Source organism: Protopterus annectens, chromosome 10.part0 (assembly GCF_019279795.1).
Source record: "Protopterus annectens isolate FY-2018-M chromosome 10.part0, PAN1.0, whole genome shotgun sequence".
Classification (NCBI taxonomy): domain Eukaryota; kingdom Metazoa; phylum Chordata; order Ceratodontiformes; family Protopteridae; genus Protopterus; species Protopterus annectens.
Genome location: NC_056744.1, coordinates 1,785,158,706 through 1,785,180,122, shown reverse-complemented (window position 1 = coordinate 1,785,180,122; position 21,417 = coordinate 1,785,158,706). Strand labels below are relative to the sequence as shown.

The window sequence follows — 21,417 nt, the reverse complement described above, 5'->3', positions numbered from 1 at the left end:
GAGCCACTGGAGTGATCCCCGGGGTGAATTTTCTATTTCCCATCCACTCATCAAGATTTCTCTTGAAGAGGGCCAGTGAGGTGCTCTGTTTGACATGTATGGGAATTCTATTCCATAGCATGGGCAGTCTCTTTGTTATGAACCTGTCCCTCCAGCATGTTCTGTTGATTATGGTAATGAGGTTGAGGTCTCTGGAGCATATGGTGTGGAGGGATTGGGATTTCTTTAGATGTAGCCTTTCTAACAGAGCTGGGTCAGATATGGCTTTGTAAGTCAAGCAGAGATCGCCTCAAAGACACACACACTGATTTATTCAGCCTCAACCCATTTCAGCTTTAAATGTAACACACACACACACACACACACACACACACACACACACACACACACACACACACACACACACACACATGCACACACGCAGAAAACAAGACTGCCAATTATCATAACATTGTGTAGACATCTTCTTCACCAGTCCACTACTATAGAATGACCATGTGACCAGCTCTTCCTATATTCTTATATGAACAACCCTTACTTTAAATCTTTGATTCTGTAACCTCTACTCTCCTATCCAATAAACCATCTTCATGTTTGCAGTGCACCCCTTAGCTAATGCTAGATAACATATTCCAAAAATCCTATGACTTGCTCACTCATCTGGATCCTGATCAGCCTGTCCTGAAAAAGGACAGCTAGTTATTCATCTGAAATCCATAAAAGGACAGCTAGTTATTTATCTGAAATCCCTGCAGCACCACAAAGTACACTTTTTACTACTTGCTGTATTAATCCTCCTGCATTAATGTGAAGACAAAGACTCAAACCCTGATCCTCCATATATTTGAATTCAGAATGAGTCCTCCATAACAACCATTCTGTAGAAGTACTTGACTTTTAGTCCAGTAACCACTTCCCTGATGTTGTAGCTGTCATTGATTATTGGATTAGAGATGATGCCTTTAACCTTAAATACCTAATCACAGCTTAGCATTGCATCTTTACTTCAAAAGCATGACAACTGAATAGGTTGAGGAACAACCTTCTCTCCAATTCTACTTCAACTTAAAATGGAAAGACAGTCTTTATTCTTATATCGCAGTAGTCTAAACTGGATATTAAGTGATTGTAGCCATATGAAATTTGCAAGTAAAAAACACAGCTTTGCATTATTAACTACCCTGGCCATCCATGAGAATTCCTAAATCCAGTACAGTGCGTCTTTAAAGACTCATCAGTAGATAAAAACATCAACATACTAAGGCTAAGCAAAGGCAATGTTATATTATTTGGTTTCTACAGAAATGTCTTCAGAAAAACCTAACTTTGTCTCTATACAGATGATAAATGAACTGTCTCAACAAACATCTTCCTTGTCCAAAATGACTTTCTTTTTAATCTCATAATTATCAATATTCAGGACAAGCTTCTGTCATTCACTGTCTGCCCTCTTTCACTAATCAACTAATCAGACACGAAGTTCTATGTAAAACTAAGTCACAACAAAATCATAACAGCCTTTAGAGAAAAATCATAGAAAACACAGAGACGCTTACTATGCAGTCTTATTCCTATTGGTTGGTCTCCTTTATTCCTATTGGTTGGTCTCCTATTTATCTAGCCAATGATGCAAACATAGCTGCTAACTGGTTCTCAAAAATGTCATAAGATATTTAAAAATAACTTCATGAAAGCATCAGTAAGCATCAGAAAACTTTGTGACGTCCCTGGATAAACAAATACATCTTAAAACTGATAAAAAATTACATCACAACCTTGGAAATCCAGGAAAAGTTGATCTCTTCCAACAGCATAGGGTAAATTTCATTTTCATAAGAGACTCAACCAAAAAGACCATTAAGAACCACAAAGAAATCTATTGCCACGGTGAACAGGTCTCACTTAAGGGACACAGGCTCAACTCATTTCACCTACACACATGGAGAGATGATAAAAGGGTCTGAATGGAGAGATGATAGATCAACAAGCTAAGGAGAGTAGTATTGCTGGAACTGAATTCATCCTCAAGTTTTGGTGAGTACTTTCATGAGGTAGACATTTTTTTTATAAAATCTCACCAAGACAACACTGATATTTTTTATATATATATATATATATATATATATATATATATATATATATATATAGATAGATATAGCTATATACTGTATTTTATATAGCATTTATCATGGACAGAAGTAGGTTAAAAAAGACAGCTGGGTGCACAAGTCCCGGGATAAAAAAAGTCCCTAATCCTGGTAGGCACACTGGTGTCAGGAATGGAAAAAATAACAGTGTAGGATCCTCAGGGCACAGAAACATTCCGACAAGGGGGTTAGGCCAGGCTCAGGAGAAGGATGCCCCCCCCCCCCCACCATTATAGAAAGAATTAGTAATCCACAAAAAAATACAAAAACTGATAGGCCAAACAAAATTCATAAAGATGAGAGAGTGAACTATTGAGGATAAGAAAGAAATTATGCATTGCTACTATTATGCAGGAAGCCTAGCATTTACGGACAGAATATATACAAAAAGATTAAGAGAGAAATTATAGGAAAAATACTTGCACAAGAAAAAACTGTCAAAAGTTTCAAATACAAATTTATGTTCATTAATACAACAGATTCATGAAAAACATTATATAGATGTAGACCAAAAAACCTTGCACTGTTTGGAAAAATTGTGACTCTGGGAGTGCGAAAATATAAAGATGAAAATCTAGAGATTAAAAAAAGAAATATGGACATGGGAAAAAAAGAAAGATCTGATATGGTATAATATTTATGCAAAGGAGAAGCCAAATTACTTAATACAGAAAAGCAACTCCAAAGATATTCAAAGAGAAATACAGGCAAATTAAAGGCACCCAGATTTGGAAAATTTCACAATACAAAACGTGAGATCAGAAAGAGATAGCACAAAACAGAAGATTAGTAAAGTAGAAGTGAAAAAATTAGAACCTGAAGTTATAGGATACCTGCAATGGGAAGGGTTTAGTGAAAAGTGAAAGTCTAACACAGGTCATGTCACAGCATGAGGGAACAATGAGTCCCCCAAGTAAGGAGAAACATGAGGAGCAGGAGACACCTGAAGAAGAAATATAGACATGGGAAAGAAAACGAAACATTAGACTGCATGACATTATTCTACCTACTTGTTGACCAGGTGAGTCCACTGGATAAATTGTCCATTTTTATGGACAACCCGAGAGTACTGGCCTTTTAAGTGACTTGCTGAAAGTCACACAGTAGGCAAATGAGGGTGGAAGGACTCTAGCCCTGTACTGTAGGCAGGATGAAAGCTTAATTTTCAAGTACTTATATTGTTTTCTTTTTTATGTGCATTTCATTAAATGCTTGATTCTTTTTCAGTGTTCTTATTCCTGTGCTCTTTTTTCCCCGCATTGATAATTTGTTGGTTTCCATTGACTTTACAAGGCATCCATCATTTCAGTTTTGTTTCTTTGTTGCTCAGTTTCCTGGGTTGCCAGAAATGAAGAGATGAGCTTTAGTCACCTGCACTAACTCCCAGACATGATGGTAATCATATCAGGCACACAATTCCAGCATGCATTAAAGGTATGTATGCAGGTATTTATGGGCACACAATCCCAGCATGCACTGTATATATGTATGTAGGTATTTATGGGCACACAATCCCAGCATGCACTGTATATATGTATGTAGGTGTCTATGGGCACACAATCCCAGTATGCACTGTATATATGTATGTAGGTGTCTATGGGCACACAATCCCAGCATGCACTGTATATATGTATGTAGGTATTTATGGGCACACAATCCCAGCATGCACTGTATATACGTATATAAGTGCCTATGGGCACACAATCCCAGCATGCACTAAATGCATGTATTTAGGTATTTATGTGTTTACTTATTGATAGCTCATGAATGTCGAGCAACTTGCTTAAAAGTGCAGTGTTCTCGGGTTGTCTATAAAAACATCTAATTTTGCAAACAAAAAAATAGTGTATTAGTGGACAAAAAGCATTTTCAAAATGTTGTTTTCTTCATTAACTTCTTTTTTTCAAATTAAAAGAAAAATCCTAAAAGGTCAATTTAAATGAAGCAGCCCTCATTAATAAGTAGTTGGAAGACGATTTTTTTTCATCTACAATGTAATTTTTGTTTTAAACTTGTTTACGCTTTGGCTGGGATCGACAGCCGTTTAGTGCATTATGCAGCACAAACTAGCTTAAGTAGCAGCAATGCACAGTGTGACCGAGTGACCCTAACATACAGATAGTATGGTCACACAGGGATCAAATAGGAATGCATGGAATGCATGCTAATAAATGCATAATAAGGAACTTCTAGCAGGTGAGACACATGGATCAGGTAAATGATGATACTCAAAATGGTGGACTGTTTCAGGACAGTATGAAATGGGGGCACTGTATTGAGGTGCGATCTATTTTTGAACACAGGGGTTTTATTTTATCTGTTTTTATTTATTTTAATGAATTAATTAATGTATTTATATAGATTCCTAGTGTACATAATAGGAGTGATGCTTGGAGTAAAATTATGTGTTAGCAACCACTGACAAAGCCACTGTCTGCAATGTTACAAGTCATGGTCATCTGTGCAAATTGAGGAGGTACAGGCAGCACCTGTAGACCATTAGAAAGGAACCTGGTAAATATGTGTCACTCACAAGAAGAAGAATCAAAGGGGATGTGTGGCATGTCCATTCCAAATCAAAGGGGATGTGTGGCATGTCCATTCCAAATCAAAGGGGATGTGTGGCATGTCCATTCCAAATCAAAGGGGATGTGTGGCACATCCATTCCAAATCAAAGAGGATGTATGGCACGTCCATTCCAAATCAAAGGGGATGTGTGGCACATCCATTCCAAATCAAAGAGGATGTATGGCACATCCATTCCAAATCAAAAGGGATGTGTGGCACATCCATTCCAAATCAAAGAGGATATGTGGCATGTCCATTCCAAATCAAAGGGGATGTGTGGCACATCCATTTCAAATCAAAGAGGATGTATGGCATGTCCATTCCAAATCAAAGGGGATGTGTGGCACATCCATTCCAAATCAAAGGGGATGTGTGGCATGTCCATTCCAAATCAAAGGGGATGTGTGGCACATCCATTCCAATAAATATTAAGGTATATGGAGCCTTAATCACCTTAGTTACAGGGACCTTTTAGCAATCTGTCAGACACACCAAGCTCTCAGTCTCATGAATCCTAAACCAGTTCTTCAATATTATGATGGCACAGCATAAGAAGGAGCATATCTCCTTCTCCAGGACAGCAGACGAGGGAACTAGCACACTGGTGACATTTTACAAGACAGCCTGTTTCCCTGATGCCCTGGAAAGCACATATTGTGTATATAGCTTGTGATTTCTTAACATAGCTTCATAGATTCATACACTATGGCTAGACTAATGGCCCCGGGGTCTTTCTAAAACTTGCCAAGTTTTCCCAAAATAATAATGATGTCCTGTATCCAAATAGGACATTGGGGGTCAGACATTTATAAGCTACCTCTGTCCATAAGGGACATGGGTGCCAGGCCACGTGTACATTTTCTATTTGCCATCCACTGATCTAGGTTGCAATTAAACTGTTTGCTGTATACTCAGCTTTACATGAATGGGAAGATTGTTCCATAGGAGGGGCAGTCTTTGGGATACATATCTGTCTCTCCAGCATGTTCTTTTTAAGAAACAGACAAAATTCGGGTCCCTAGACCTTGTATTTCTGGTAGACTTTGCTTTAAGGTGAGGTTGCAGGGATACATAAGTTAGGAAACTGGCTCATGATTTGGAGGTGGTCAGTAAAGGTGGTCAGTAAGTGTCACCACATCACTGGTTAGCAGTCCTTACTCCTATAAAAGGATGTCATCAGTTCTTAGTTGTAGAGCTGGCAGACCCATGGCTGAGCAGGATAAGTCAAGGAATATCCTGCAGCAAAGCATTTCCACATACTGGGACCACAGCCTTGTGTTGTTGCTATAGCTACATCTACTTTTACCATTCCATTTGGCAGTTTCAGTAATAGTTCCATTTGGGTCCATATATACGGCCACTCACACAACTTGGCATGGAGTTACACTTCTAACCTTAAGTCACAGTAGTGTCATGGCACTTGAGACAACAGCTCAGTGGGCAAGGGGTTGCCCTTATTGAGTCACCTTTCAGATGAGTGGAGGTACTGAACTGACTCTTTAAATATTCATGGGTATTAATAAGCCTCATTTTATAAAGGCAGCGGAGATCAGTTATAGGGATTGTGAAGCTTTGATGTCCAACTTCTAATTCGGTCTAGTGATGTTTACTAAGTAACTGTCTTTGTTTTAATTCTTAAATTATGGCATTTTGAACATGGTAAGTACTTCAACTATAAAATAAATTACTTAAGTGAGTTCTAGAAAGGTTAGATCAGATGATGTAGGAAAGTTGGTGTTAAGACTTCATATCATGGTAGCTTAGATATGTCTCATTATCCCGTAATATATCTGTCTCCAGGTGTTGGACAAGTATACACAAAGGGCACACACACACACGCACACACACACACACACACACACACACACACACACACACACACACACACACACACACACACACACACACACACACACACACACACACACACACACACACACACACACACACACACACACACACACACACACAGGTGCACACACGCACACACACACACACACACACACACACACACACACACACACACACACACACACACACACACACACACACACCATGCTGGCACCTGAGTTTAGTGTTTTATTCAGGTGATGGCAGTTTAGGAATGCAGGAAACCCCCCTAACTGTAATATACTCTTTGTACTGGAATATAAAACCGGTTGCCTGTTATAGGGACAGAAACTATAGCCTCCTAATCTGGGTTTAGGAGTGACTGTACAACCTGCGATATTCAGCTTGCTGTCCTTCCCCAAACTGTTCCCTCTGTGACTGAAGTGACATCTGAACTCCTTTCACTATTCTTCCTTTAGTGAGGTTTTAAATAAACATAAATCACATTCTTAAGTAAGTTGAAAGCTTTGTGCACACTCACCTTCTGATGAATTCACACAGTTGTTGCACAGGTTGTCCAGTGCCAGAAGCACCAAAAGAACCCAAATAGGTGTCATCTGTAAACAAAACAGAACAATCACGCACTTAGGTTTCTTCTAAAGTTCATCATGGATAAATGTTCTGAATGTGCAACTGCAGTAAAATGGAAGAATCTCAAAGTTCAGAAGGCAGCATATCTTACTGGTTTGAATATATGACTGGGAATAATATTATCTGAGTTTAAATGGATACATTTTCCTGCCTTCAGTCTTTAATATTATTTTTAATTTAAAGGGCAGTATTAGCCACCATTAGCTTCCATTTATGTCAGCTGCAATACAATAAGGGAATAAAGATGCTGCACACAACACTCAACCCCACCACACGTACATGCACACATGCACACACACGAACACACTAACACACACATGTATATACTTACAAATATATGCACAGTCACTTACACACACACATGCACACACACAAACACACTAACACACATGTACATACTTACAAATATATGCACAGTCACTTACACACACACGTACACACACAAACACACACACACACACACACACACACACACACACACACACACACACACACACACACACACACACACACACAAAGCTATATGTATACTGAAATCTCACACATACACATAGAGATACATGCATACTGAAATGCAGATATGCATATACATGCACATATGTAAATGTACAAGCACACACACACACACACACACACACACACACACACACACACACACACACACAAACACATACACACATGCACTGAGTTGTATGTCAGTTGTACATATCCTGTCGTTATGCTCTGGTAGTTACTGAGGGATGCTTTTCGCACTTCCATCTTGTTTAACTATCTATCTATCTATCTATCTATCTATCTATCTATCTATCTATCTATCTATCTATCTATCTATCTATCTATCTATCTATCTATCTATCTATCTATCTATCTATCTATCTATCTATCTGTCTGTCTATCTATCTATCTATCTATCTATCTATCTATCTATCTATCTATCTAATCTATCTACTATGTTAATCAGGCGGGTGGGCTGTTCTAAGAATGATTTTCAACCATGACCCAAGTCATTTCTCAGTGATATTGTACATAGATTTACATATGCAGTTTATTTACAGTTTACAGAAATGTATGTGCACATTTAAATTATTTTACATATTAGTTGGATGATTCATACAAGCTAGACTAATTATAATAAATGCAAACTACTACAAAGCAGTAATCTTAGTAACAGACATATAGTAACACACATACAGCAGCTGGTTACTAATACAGATTAGCATCTTAGAATCTATCCATTCTTTTGTATACTGGATATATTTATACACGTTTGGGAGGCAGTCCAGTAGCTTCTACCAAAATCCTGGGTTCAGGCATCATGAGACAGAGAGCTACATGCTTCATCTAGACCTTTGTTAAAGGATGGGCCTACTGATGATGGTGTCACCATTAGGGTCTATATTACACCAGTGAAGAGGCGTTTAATCGAATGCCTCTTCGCCAACACATATAGAGCAAATGCACTAAAGCGTGAACGCTCAGAACAGCAATTTCTTTCCCTGGAAAAGACATCACTTGGCCTTCCCCATGTGTTTGCCCCTTTCCCCACTGTAGTGCGATCTCGGAGTTGGTATAGCTAGTTAGAGGGGGTGTGGGGGGGGGCACAGCCGCCCACGTTGGGGAGTGGGGGGCAGAGTAATGTTTGAAAGTGTGTGTGTGTTAGTACTACTGATTTCTTTCCCAGGGAACGGAATTGGTGTTCTGAGTGTTCGCGCTTTAGTGCGTTCACTCTATATGTGTCGGCGAAGAGGCGTTCAATTAAACTCTCTTCGCTGTTGTAATATAGACCCTCACCATTCTGGGTAATCTTAGGGGTAAGTTATGGTTCATTGTAGGGAGAGTAGAACGGCCAGAGTAAAGAGTTTAAAGGGTAGTGAAAGTATGTAAAGGAAGATGTGACAGTAACTGGAAACCTGGTGATTCTTTGAACTCTTGTGCCTTGCAATTCTCTTCTGCTTGATAATGTGATGAACCAACATGTTTTATTTGTTGTGGTCTATATGCTCTTTCTGTTTTTGCAGAATTTTAGTGCTTTAGTGAAGGTAGGTGTGATGATGTGAGGTATTGCCAGCTATGCCATGAGAAGTTGAGCAGTGGATGTGTAACATATGCCATCATAGCTAGCTGGAGTATTGAAAATAATTATATGTCATTTGTATATCAAACTGATTTGTACACATGCTTGTCTTGAAAATGTATTTGTAACGCTGCTTGTGTTAAAAATGTACCAATAGTGGGTCCTGCTGAACAGAAAAGAAATATATTGCAACATAGGATACTGGAAGAGAAGAGGTTAATCTCAGTCCAGCTAACTTTGAAAAATACTCTGAAATTAAATTGCCTGATTTAGGCCATAAGGATTGTATTTTACAGTTCTGACTGCAGCCAGAGATTAAATGTCTGTAAAAACCAGGACTAGGAATCCTACTGTACTGTCCTTAGGGCTGAACTAATTGTTACCCGGGAAGGGTGGAAATTTGAAATGATTTTATAGATTTCAGATGCTATAACACATCTCAGCAAAGCTCTATTGTTTGTATGGTAACACATATGTGCTAAATTCTGGTTCAATTTCTAATAAAGGGGGTTAGTGTGGGAACCAGAAGTCAGATGTCCAGGTGTATGTGATGTAATTCTGTAATCCAACACTGAAATGATGTTTTAATACAAGATGAGACAGAAGTGTCAGAGCAGTCTGTTTTTGATACCTGATGAAGAAGGAAGATCACTCATCTACTTCATCTTGCCTTGCTTTAGTAAGTAACCAAGGAATAGTAATTCTTTAGATCAGTCAGAAAAATATAGTTAGATTAGTTAAGTACTATTTGTCTGTATCTGTGTGAATCTATCCATCTGTGTTATTTTTAATTTTTACTGTGATTGAAACTCTGGTGTTTATTGTAAATAGATATTTAGTATTTTCATGTTCTTTTATTATTTATTATTAGATATATTTAACTTTTTTCATTCTGGCCTGTCTTTTAGAGAATATTTTAACCTTTGAGATTACTTATATTTATTTTGATGACTCTGTGGCTACTCCTGAAAGCCTTGCTGTATTGGTCAAACACTACCATTTGTATTAGTATTAATTTTACTCAGTATAATTTTGTACCCTTATAAGGGCCTTAGAGTAGCTGGCTTTGGAGCATTCTGGTGGCAGTACTTACCTTATAGTCTGGGTAGAGGGGGCATAGCTAATAAAACAGTGCCATCCTTTCCCAGGTGTGTGTCAGTGTGAAATTCAAATCTCAAAGCGTTTGTAGCAGGGACACAGAGCACTGGTTTCACAGAGAGTGTGGTGGAGGACTTGGCTTGGAACACTCTACTGAGGACTCAATTATACAGCTGTGTCAGTAGGGAGTCTTATTTGGGGCCTGGATAGAGAGAGAGGAAACCCAGACCCAGGATGGGAGTGTGTTCCCTGTGTGCTCTTAAGGGAAATTGTGCTTGTTGCTGACAGCTGCATTTGGAAATACTGTTTGTATCTATCTTTGTTCCAAGTGAACATCCCTAACTGGTGTCAGTGGTGAGGACTGAGGCTCCTTGATTACTGGCCCAGAGCAGAGACATCACAGTAGGATTCTATTTTTGTTATTTTAGCATATTAATCCTCTAACGCTTCATTCCACGGTCATCAAAGGGTGAGACACATTTTAGATGCTTCAGTTCAGCTATGCAATCCATTCAGAGAGAAGGTGATATATTGATGAAAAAGTAGCCCTGAGTATCTTTGCTGGATAATTTTGAGGATGGGGTTACCTTGTCAGCTTTTTATATTTAGGGCTGGGTTAACTGAAATCATTTATGGGTCCAAAAAGCATTGTTGTAGATTTGTTACTACTGACTACCAAATCCTTTAGCCATCTCCGCAGGAATCTGTTAAGGGAGGAGTCTGTGGTAAGTGCAATGGTATCAACTAGTTGATGGAAGATCATATGTCAGATTATTTACAAAGAGGAAAATAATAGTGGTGGCTCCAGTACAGAACACTGCAGGACTCCTGTCTAAAAGGTGCTGTTTCCTGAAGAAGAGTTGCTATGGATAGCTTTGTGTGCCCTTTTGGTAAGATAAGAAAAAACACTTTATTGTAGGCACACCAAATCTGAATTGGGTAAGACAATCTAGAAGTAAAAAGTGATTAAGAGTTTTAAAGGCAGCTAAGATCGATGAATAATCTGCCTTTAAGGTTGCCCTTTTTCAGTGTTCCATAAAATTGCACTATAAAGAACACTGTGATGGTGTTGTATGCAGATGATAAACAATGCTGGTTTCTAGCTAGGTGGTGATATGCTCTATTAATTGATTATAAAGTGTTTTTCCACCACTTTAGCAAGTTGACAACAAATGAGTATAGGTCTGAAATCAAAGCATGATTTTATTGTTTTTGCCCGATATGGGAGTGGAGTGGATACTGCAGTGTTTTCCATAGCTAATTAACAACTTTAATCTGAAAATGATGTAAGCACATTTCCTTGAACAAATTTTCATCCCTCTAATGAATGTATATCAGTTTTCTGAACTCATCAACAATTCTAGTCCTTAACATGGTAATTAGTCTTGCAGTTTAATAAATTCCTGTATTGCACTCTGCAGATCATTCAAGTATTTTTATCTTCTAGTCCATTTAAGAGCACATTCTTGTAGTCTACTGGACAGCATGCAGGATGTGTGTATTCCCTGTATATACTATATGTATACAGCCAACTTAGTATCACCATAGTTTTACCATAGTAACAGAGTTTAAGCCAGCCAATCCCTTTACATATTGATGTATACAGCAAACATATCATCTCCATAGAAATAACATGTTAAAAGCCAGTCATTTCCCATATATACTGTATGTATACAGCTAACTTACCATCTCCATGGCATTACCATGGTAACAGAGTTTAAGCCAGCCCTAGAAGAAGAATTAAAATAAAAAAGCAACCTGGAAATGTTTTATTACATCTTCAGCTTACAGTTTAAAGCACAGCGTCTACCCCTGCCTTGGGGTGGAGGCTGTATACTATGCTAATGACCATAAGATCCATTTTAAGCCTAGCTATCATCACAGATAAAAGAGGCTAATTGACTTACTTTAAATAATTTCTATAGTTTTACATTCCATATAAATTTTCTTGGTGAGTGCATTTAAAGCCAGCATGTAATCACTTACTTTACTTTATTATTGCAAGGCTTCCATGCCAATCTTCAGCTCATCCAAGTTTATATCAACATTTACCAAGCATAATAGCTTAAATTTTAATTATTTTGGTTACTGTAGAAGGTAATATCTATATAAATATATATATATATATATATATATATATATATATATATATATATTATTTTTTTGTTGTTGTGGATGGAGTTTTGCTGTTTCACAGCCTCCTTGTGAAAAAGTGATGTAGACTTTGCACTCTCTGTTAGTGTTTAGTCTTTCTATAAGGTACAGCAACATCAGAGTGAGAATAAGGAAGTAAGGGGGTATATTGGGGGACGCTCCTCACATGAGAGATGGTGGGGCTTTCCAGCCTACAGAAATGTTTATTTTTATTTGACTCTTTTGAAGTTCGAGTCATTGCCTTCTGAGTTACTCGAGCAGGACATGCATTCTTTGGCCGGGCACTTGTGAAGGAAGATTTGCTCTTCAAAAGGTACTCCCAGCAAAAGTTTAATTGATGAATATACCTAATTATCAATAAGACACAAGCTGTCAAATGCTATTTTGATGACTTAAGTACAAAAAGTCTTCTTTTATATTGGGAAAAGCCAGTTTCTCACTTGACAGATTCATATACTTCCAATTTCAGTAACATCAGAGTGAGTATATTTATCCAGGGGTTGTGGGGGGTGGTGTCAGTACACACAAAGCAGGACTAATGGGCTTGCCCTTAAAAACTCCTGGCGCACTTCAGTGACATCATTGTAGCTTCTGTGTTTTGCCTTTAACTGATAATGCTGGCTTGAACAGCATTTGCTGAATGTTCTTTCAACATCTTGGTGTATAGGCATTTGACTCAGATGTTATGCAGTATGCATCTGATTTGTGACTACAGTTTTAAGACTCAGTTTTCTTTTGTTTTCACTCCAGAAAAGCATTTGTGTTATATAATTACATCTCATAGTATTTGCCTACCTATGTACCTATCTTACAATATTTATCCACTGATCTGTCTATCCTAACAGCAGTATTTGCCATTTACATGCAATGCTCACTTGTTTGGCTATGTCTAAGGTCATTAATCTTCCATATCTGTGTATTCACAAACCTAACTCTCCAGAAGCAGTATATGAATGTATAACTGTGCACTTTCAATGTGCTGATCTTTTTAATATAGCAAGTTGCCTGGAGGTTATCTATTTATCTTTTTAACAACATCTAAAAGAAATTATCTCTTCATCGGTATATTTCATCATTTGCCTACAGTGAGTATTTCTGTGTCTTTATAGTTGTGTTTTTATGTATATAAAAATGAAAAAGTTTGATTAGATTTATTCATCACACCATTTTTTTCATGCCACTATTACCATGTAGTACTGGTATAATTCCCCCATTTACCATACTGCTGGACGCTCATGCACACACCTGCATACTTTTATACATTACTAGTTTACTTCATTGACTGTTTTCTGTATTTTTTGTCTGTTTTCTCCTACTAGTCTAAATTGCAAAAACATCTTTCTAGGGCTGTAAACATGAAAACTGTCATGACAGTTTTTTTTTTGTTTTTTGCAAAGCACTGTTAATAACTTAGTTTTTTAGGGTCTATATTAGAACACCAAACATTTAAAATGTCGAGTGTTCTAATATCGAACCCTAGCAATCAAAAAAAAAAACATTGAACATTTGGAACAGCGAATTATTTCGCTGTTCCAAAACACATACACACAACACAAGCACACCAAACAAACAGCAATCCACACACATACACCTAAACTCTAACACCTAACCCTACACTAAACTATACAAACACCACTAACTATCCAATAACCTTAACCCAAACCCTAACCCTAAGGTCCGTCACTATCGAACAGTCACCTCACCCGCACCCTAACCCTAACTCACCTAACTTGCCCTAACCCACACATTCACACAACCACACACTTACCTGAACCTGACCCGTAACTTTCCACCAGAGCGCTGAAAATACCGAAGCAACAGAAACGGGCAACCAAATTCTTTTCCTAGGAAATAATTTGGTTTCCTGTTACTTCGATATTTTCAGCGGGTCGATATTAGAACACCCGACATTTCAAATGTTCGGTGTTCTAATATAGACTCATTTTTTATGTACACTAATACACATGGATGAATATTTACTAGCTATTATTAGACAGATGTATTTTATACTTATACTGTTCTTGTTTGACTATCTTTATGGATAGATAGCTATTTGTTTTTCCTGATTTTAATTTTTGTCACAAACTAGATGAAGGCTTTATTGCATTAGTTAGCTGAAAGTGATTTTAGTTAAAACTCTTTTTATGTACATGTTATGCTTTTCTAAATACCTGATCTTGGAATGGATTGCAAATAGATAGGTAGTGTTTTCCATAAGTAGGAATTAGTTTGATCTAATCAGTAGTAGTGTGTGTGGGATGGATACTTGCTGTTCTAAAATATACTTTCAAGGCCCTGTTTATATTATTTCTCATGCCAGGTTGGTTTAAAATTAAACAATGCGTATATTTTTGACACCTACCTCTAAGTATATAAAAGCTGAAATGTTTAACATTGTTAAATTATTTCTGATTCTTTGTTACCGAGGATCTCTTGTCTGTGACAAATAAAGGCTTATTGCTTTGGAACACTACCTGGGTTTCATGATTTTTGGAAATTATTGTGACTGAGCTCTTCAATGAAGTTTTAAGACCACTAGTTTTGCTGTTTTCTATTTTTTGTTTTTTCATTTTTATGTATATATCTGCATGTTCAATTTATGTGATAGCACATACCTACCCATTATCTATCTATCTATCTATCTATCTATCTATCTATCTATCTATCTATCTATCTATCTATCTATCTATCTATCTATCTATCTATCTATCTATCTCTATCTATCTATCTATCTATCTATCTATCTATCTATCTATCTATCTATCTCTCTCTCTCTCTATCTATCTGTCCATCTATCTCTCTATCTATCTATCTATCTATCTATCTATCTATCTATCTATCTATCTATCTATCTATCTATCTATCTATCTATCTATCTATCTCTTTATCTCTCTCTCTATCTATCTATCTATCTATCTATCTATCTATCTATCTATCTATCTATCTATCTATCTATTTATCTATCCATCTCTATCTATCTATCTATCTATCTATCTATCTATCTATCTATCTATCTATCTATCTATCTATCTGTCTGTCTGTATGTCTGTCTATCTGTCTGTCTGTCTGTCTAATCTATCTATTTTTAACAGTGTTTGGGTATTTAGCCTTTTCTGTTGTTCTGCTCCTTAAATTTAACAAGTTAGTATTGCATAAAATGTTTAAATCTTGTAAGAAAGGTGATCAAAAACTCTAAACCTAATCGGATACACTCACAGCTAACCCTGTACAGCACATGCAAACTGAATATCAAATAAAAATAGGGTGCATAGTCTTTGAAAATGGTGTTTAAGCTCATGTTTGTTTTAAAATATGCTGTTAAACTTTAAGCAACTTCCATTAGGCATTAACCATGTGCAATGAAACATTATGTGAGAGAACTTATACGGATTTGTTTGAAATGGCTGCTCAGTTTTGGCTGCAAGGAATGCATTATTCTTAGCTATAATTTAAAATTTTAGGGTCACTGCATTCTGGAAGAGTGCTATGTTCTTTTATGCTTGCATGGTTTAGAAGGCTGCCGATGTAGGAGCACAGGCTACAGTCATACAAAGCGAAGCATGAGATAATTCCAAGCATTGCTGCGAGGTAAGCTAACCAGATTCATCAGTACAAGTCAAACCTTCAAAGAAAAGGATATGTTGAGCCCATACCTCTCAACTGTACATATTTTCACAGACTGTCCAGACTTTTGCTTCATATTTTTGGTCTGTTTTTCACAAAATTGTGGTTTTCTGGCAGATTAGTGGCAAATTTCTAAAGACTGAAGTTAGAAAATAATGATAGACATTTGAGTTTCAGACTCCATACCCTTCAGAAAATTCATGCTTATGCAAAACTTGTTATTCTATCATCTTTCCAAGTTAGTAAGAGCAATATTTAAAAATTGTCCATATTTTTTGGTCTTTGTTCCACTTTTATTAATGACTTTGTCTAAATTTCTTGCTCTAACAGTTTGAGAGGTATGGCTGAGTCAGGTTATTACACTTTGTATGTGCATATAATATGGAAATGCAGCTTTAAGTAAGACTAAAGTTTAGATCCAACGTATTTTGGTAAATTGTTTCATGGATCAAACTTCTTTACTCAATCCCTGGATCCTCTTCATATCAAAGGGTGTGACTTCTGCCTCTAATGACAATCATATCCTTATGTTTATTATTGATTCATGTTAACAAAATAATGTGTTGTGCTTCTCTTCAATGGGTTGGAAAGTTATTTAAGCTGGCTTACAAATGAAATTGACATATTAGAGCAGATGCTGTAATTTTGGCGTCCACTGTAAAGACACTAGTAGGCAATTATGAAATTGTGTTAAAATATGGCAATGATGGAGATAAGATGGCTCTGGATTCCGTTCATATTTCATAACTTGTCAGGGGTAGAGTACCAACCATTGTAAATCATAACAAATGATCAAAATACAGATATTCTCCTTTTGGTATATGGTATGTATATATCTACTGTGCTTGTTTATTAACTAAGAAATGTTTCTATCAGACTGATTTGTTAACTTAAATTGCTACTGATTTTCTCCTGCTCTATTACAAATAATAATGTTATGCAGTATGCATCAAATTCAAGCCTGAGACAGCAGAGTGCAGACTTTAAACCCGATGACAGGTGTAGATTCCTTCACTAGAGTATGTCATGCAAGCAAATTACTTTGAAAAGGCTTTTCTGAACACATTTCTCATACAGTAGTTTTAATAAAAGTAATTTGCTATGAAATTGATGATAGTATTTTACCTTGGTACTCCTTCCTCAGTTTTTCTTTTGTCTTTATATTCAATACACATTCCATTCAAGAATGTTTGTTTGTATTTCTCAATTAACTTTTGCTGCCATTTTATTTGTAAACACAAATCTGCCCCACAATTATGCACCCTACTTCTACAATCCTATTTAAGTGAACGTGGGAGAGCATTGTAAATGCCCACAGTACCAAAATTGGCACAGTAAACCCCAGAAATGGGCGACAAGATTAGAACAAGGATTTGTAGCAAACTACGATCACTTGAATAGTGGCTTTTTAACACATATTTTGGATCCATTAAAAAAGAGAAAATAAATCAGCCAGTGCTATCTTTACAGAAGTAAACAGTTGTAATTTTGTTTCTTTTAATATGATAGAAAACTGAGCAGTTATTCATAAAAGTTAATGAGACTATTTTATCTGCTCCCCTCTTTAAAAAGACATTAAAATACTGGTGATGCATTCACATTTAGAGAACAGTGATCTAAACTAGTCACATCATGGAGAAATTACAAAATTCTTCCAGACAGAACAGCCCACCTTCTTCAACAACCTAAACTCTTTTGTTAAAAGGTATAATCTCATATGTAAAGGTATAGTTTTTCTAAGAAGTCGTTTTGCCTTTTTATGGCAATAAATTACATGATCTTTGTTTTATTAGTAGCACAGGATAGGAGAAGCCTGACTGGTAATTATACCCAACTTTGTTTCTTTCTGAATCCTTGCTTTCTGTTTATTGCACCCTCATGCTCACTCTGATGTGCGATAACCTTTACTGTTTAAACTACAACTTCACCGGATGGGCTTCATTCCTTCTAGGAAAGGGGGTTGTTAACAAGTTCAGGAAGTGTATGGTGGGGAACTGATGAAACATTGCAATGAAAATATGTAAACAATAGTATGGATCTTGTTATATTTTTTAATTTAAAGGAGGAATATCTTCTCATTCTGACTGTCAAAATTATTCATACAATCAACAGTATGCAAGCAGTTATGAAGAATGTATTCTGATTTAAGAAAGGATGTTTTCAGTTTCCATAAAAAATATTTCTGTGCATAAAAAAGGCAAATACTGATAAACTGAATTTGGGAAGAACAACTGAAATGTTGTGGAATTTGTACATTAACAGAATTTTAAAATAATAACGATATAACAAACCCAGCAGCAGCAAACGAACAAACACTGTAAAAGTCCCCACAGAACAGGTAGAAAGGCACTTGATGTAATGTAGCTGAATCTAATAAATGTAGACTACCAGCAGTTATAAACGTACCAAGCAAGCTTTTATTGCAAGACAAAAAGGATGACTAAAAACATTAGTGCTTTCACCGCTTTTTCAGACAAACATTAATAGTCACAAAGCAACATATATGCATATGACGTCATTTCAAAAGCACATTTACCAATAGGACACAGCAACATATCAAACATATGCGTTTACAGTCACAAACCCGATATTAAAGAAACGAAACATGGACTTATTTATAAAACCTAAGTTCCAGAATAAAAACATCATGGGTAGGACATCAATAAAAATAAATTAAATAAGTAAAGCCCACTCCAACCATTAATGTTTGTCTGAAGAAGCGGTATTGTACTACCGTGAAAGCGCTAATGTTTTTATTCATCCTTTTTGTCTTGCAATAAAAGCTTGCTTGGTACGTTTATAACTGCTGGTTGCCTACGTTTATGAGATTCAGCTACATTACATCAAATGCCTTTCTACCTGTTCTTTGGGGACTCTTACAGAATTTTAAAATACCATTACTGCCCTTGAAAATACTATATGTAATATATAAATTGCAAACACAAGACAAAAAGTATTATTTTTTTGACTAAATGTTAATGGAATGGCATGCTATCGATTCCTGCATTTTTTTTCTTTGTTAAACTGGGCAAGACCCTTTTCTTAAGGGATAGACATTGAATTCTGGTCTTCTCAAACAACACGTTCAGAGTCATTGAGGTATGCTGGTAGAAAATGTGAGATACAGACATGGGCTTTAGAATATAACTCACTCACAAGGTGTTACCATCCATGTTACTACCCTGCAATGCATAGAACACTTAAAAAATACACAGATACAGTAGGGCTAAATCATAAATATAGTGATTCTTATTTATTTTTCACCATTGAAAATGTGTTTATTAAAAAGAATAATGTTACATAGTAAAATGATATTAATTTATAGTCCTTGATTGCTCTTTCCTGCATTTGTTGTATAAACATATGACTCAAGTGCATGAATATAGTGACATATTCATCTTATGTGGACTACACAATTCTGAGTGCAATGGCTTAAAGGATATATAACTTTCCTGACCTGTGTTCATTGTGTCCAGCCTTCATCATTTATTCCCTGAAGTCGACACCCCCAACTCCCCTGTTTCCTTTGTAGCCATTGTTATAGCACAGTCCTTGTAGTAAACATCTTTATTTAGACACCATTGTCTTATAAAGAGTACATTACGCTATTTTTCACTAAACTGAAGTAGTAATTTCACAAAGCTGGGGTTTGCTTTCTTACCTTTTACACATTCACACTCTGTACTGGTTATAGTACAGAAACCAGATGCTTTTGTGTTTTATTTTGTTGCAAAAAATGGCCCTTCCAAGTGTACCTTAATGACATCACAGCTATAAATATAGAAGGGGCATAGTGTGGCACCAGACACGTTAACATCTATAAAAGTACAATGGATTACTCTATTTCTGTGCTAGCTACATTCATAAAGGGCCCATACTCTCCCTGTAAATATATTGCTAACTAATAATTGCATAAACTTGTCTTAGTTAACGTTTGACTAGATTTACATGCCATAGTATCAAAATCAAAATGTAAATATCTTAATATCTGAAGGCATTCCTTGATTTTGTTTACCCCTTTGGTAGTATATGCAAATATTGTAGTAGATGCCCACAGTACATCACTCAGAAGTTGTGGGCATAGTGACAAAATAGGAATTCAACAGAAAATAAAACATCAAAACAAAACAACACAGGCTTCCTATTTAACTGAATAAACTGTAACTTTATCAACAAATGATAATGAAATATAACAATAAGTACAGGTGTCTGGAAAGATGACATCTGCTCTCCCCAGCAGCTTATATTTGTAGCCTCAGCTTTTCAAACCTGCTCTTATCATAAGAAAGATACCACCTTCCCACATTGTTATTATTGCAGTGTGTTTAAGAACACTTCTCCAACATCTAAACAACTTATAAAGTACTTTAAGTTAAATAATACAACAGTTATGACTCTGCTGCTCTGAGTCTATACCCAAGGATGCTAAAAGTCAAGGTAAAAAGACGTCCACAATCTGAAATCAGGAATGAATAATGCCAACTCATTAACATGAATCTTGTGTTTAGTAGTCAAAAGGACAGGTAAAACAATTAGCAATATCACTGAATCTGGGAGAAGCTAAACAGATGTAAAATGTGAGGGTTACTCATAGATGTTATGTAATATCAAAATAGATTGCAGAGAAAGTCAAAAAAAGTATTGATTTTAATGTGTCACTAAAATCTCAACATGCCTAACATTTTGCCCACATTACTGCTGCAGAAAAATATTGCAACGTTTACATCTATAAATAAACAGAGAGGTGAGATGAATGATCAGTCAGTGATATCAAATGTTTATGTCTTACCTTGAAGATGGACCCTTAAAACAAGAGTTTATGCTTCTCCCTATTTTCCCTTTTTATAGAGTCAGCAATCAATGCTATCTGCCAGGTATCCTTGATTATGTTGATCACTCCCATACGATTTCTTTCACGTAAGTGCTCCACCCAGAGGGATGGGCACTGGGAAATGTCCTACCAAAGCCAAGATCATGAAAAGCTGTAAATGTTTCTCTGAAAAATCAATAAATGACTGTCCAGGTAAACTAAATGGCACAAATGATAGAATATCTGACCTCAGAACTGAGGTCACCATAGGAAACGTCAAATAAAATGTACTATGGTTACGGCTAAGATGACAGGTAAAGAAAGATGAATTGCCAGATGGTTTTATGAATGGGAGTTGCTTTTAAATCTGTGGTGGATTATTTTAATTATCTGATCACAGATTAATCCCAGTGAATGTGATGGATTCACATACATCTAGCCCTTAATATTTTGCAAACAA

At 36.4% G+C, this 21,417-nt stretch overlaps 1 protein-coding gene across 1 annotated transcript in view; it reads right to left on the bottom strand.

Moving 5' to 3' along the window:
• The window catches only part of LOC122814021 (eosinophil peroxidase-like), a 202,168-nt gene extending 181,152 nt beyond the window's left edge, over positions 1-21,016 (bottom strand). Inside the window, exons 1-2 of the mRNA XM_044086604.1 lie at positions 20,937-21,016; positions 7,088-7,163 (exon numbers count right to left, since the gene is read on the bottom strand). Of these exons, the coding sequence (XP_043942539.1) occupies positions 7,088-7,163 (76 nt within the window). The 5' untranslated portion in view covers positions 20,937-21,016. The remainder of the gene's footprint in view (positions 1-7,087; positions 7,164-20,936) is intronic.
• Positions 21,017-21,417: the final 401 nt, after the last annotated feature.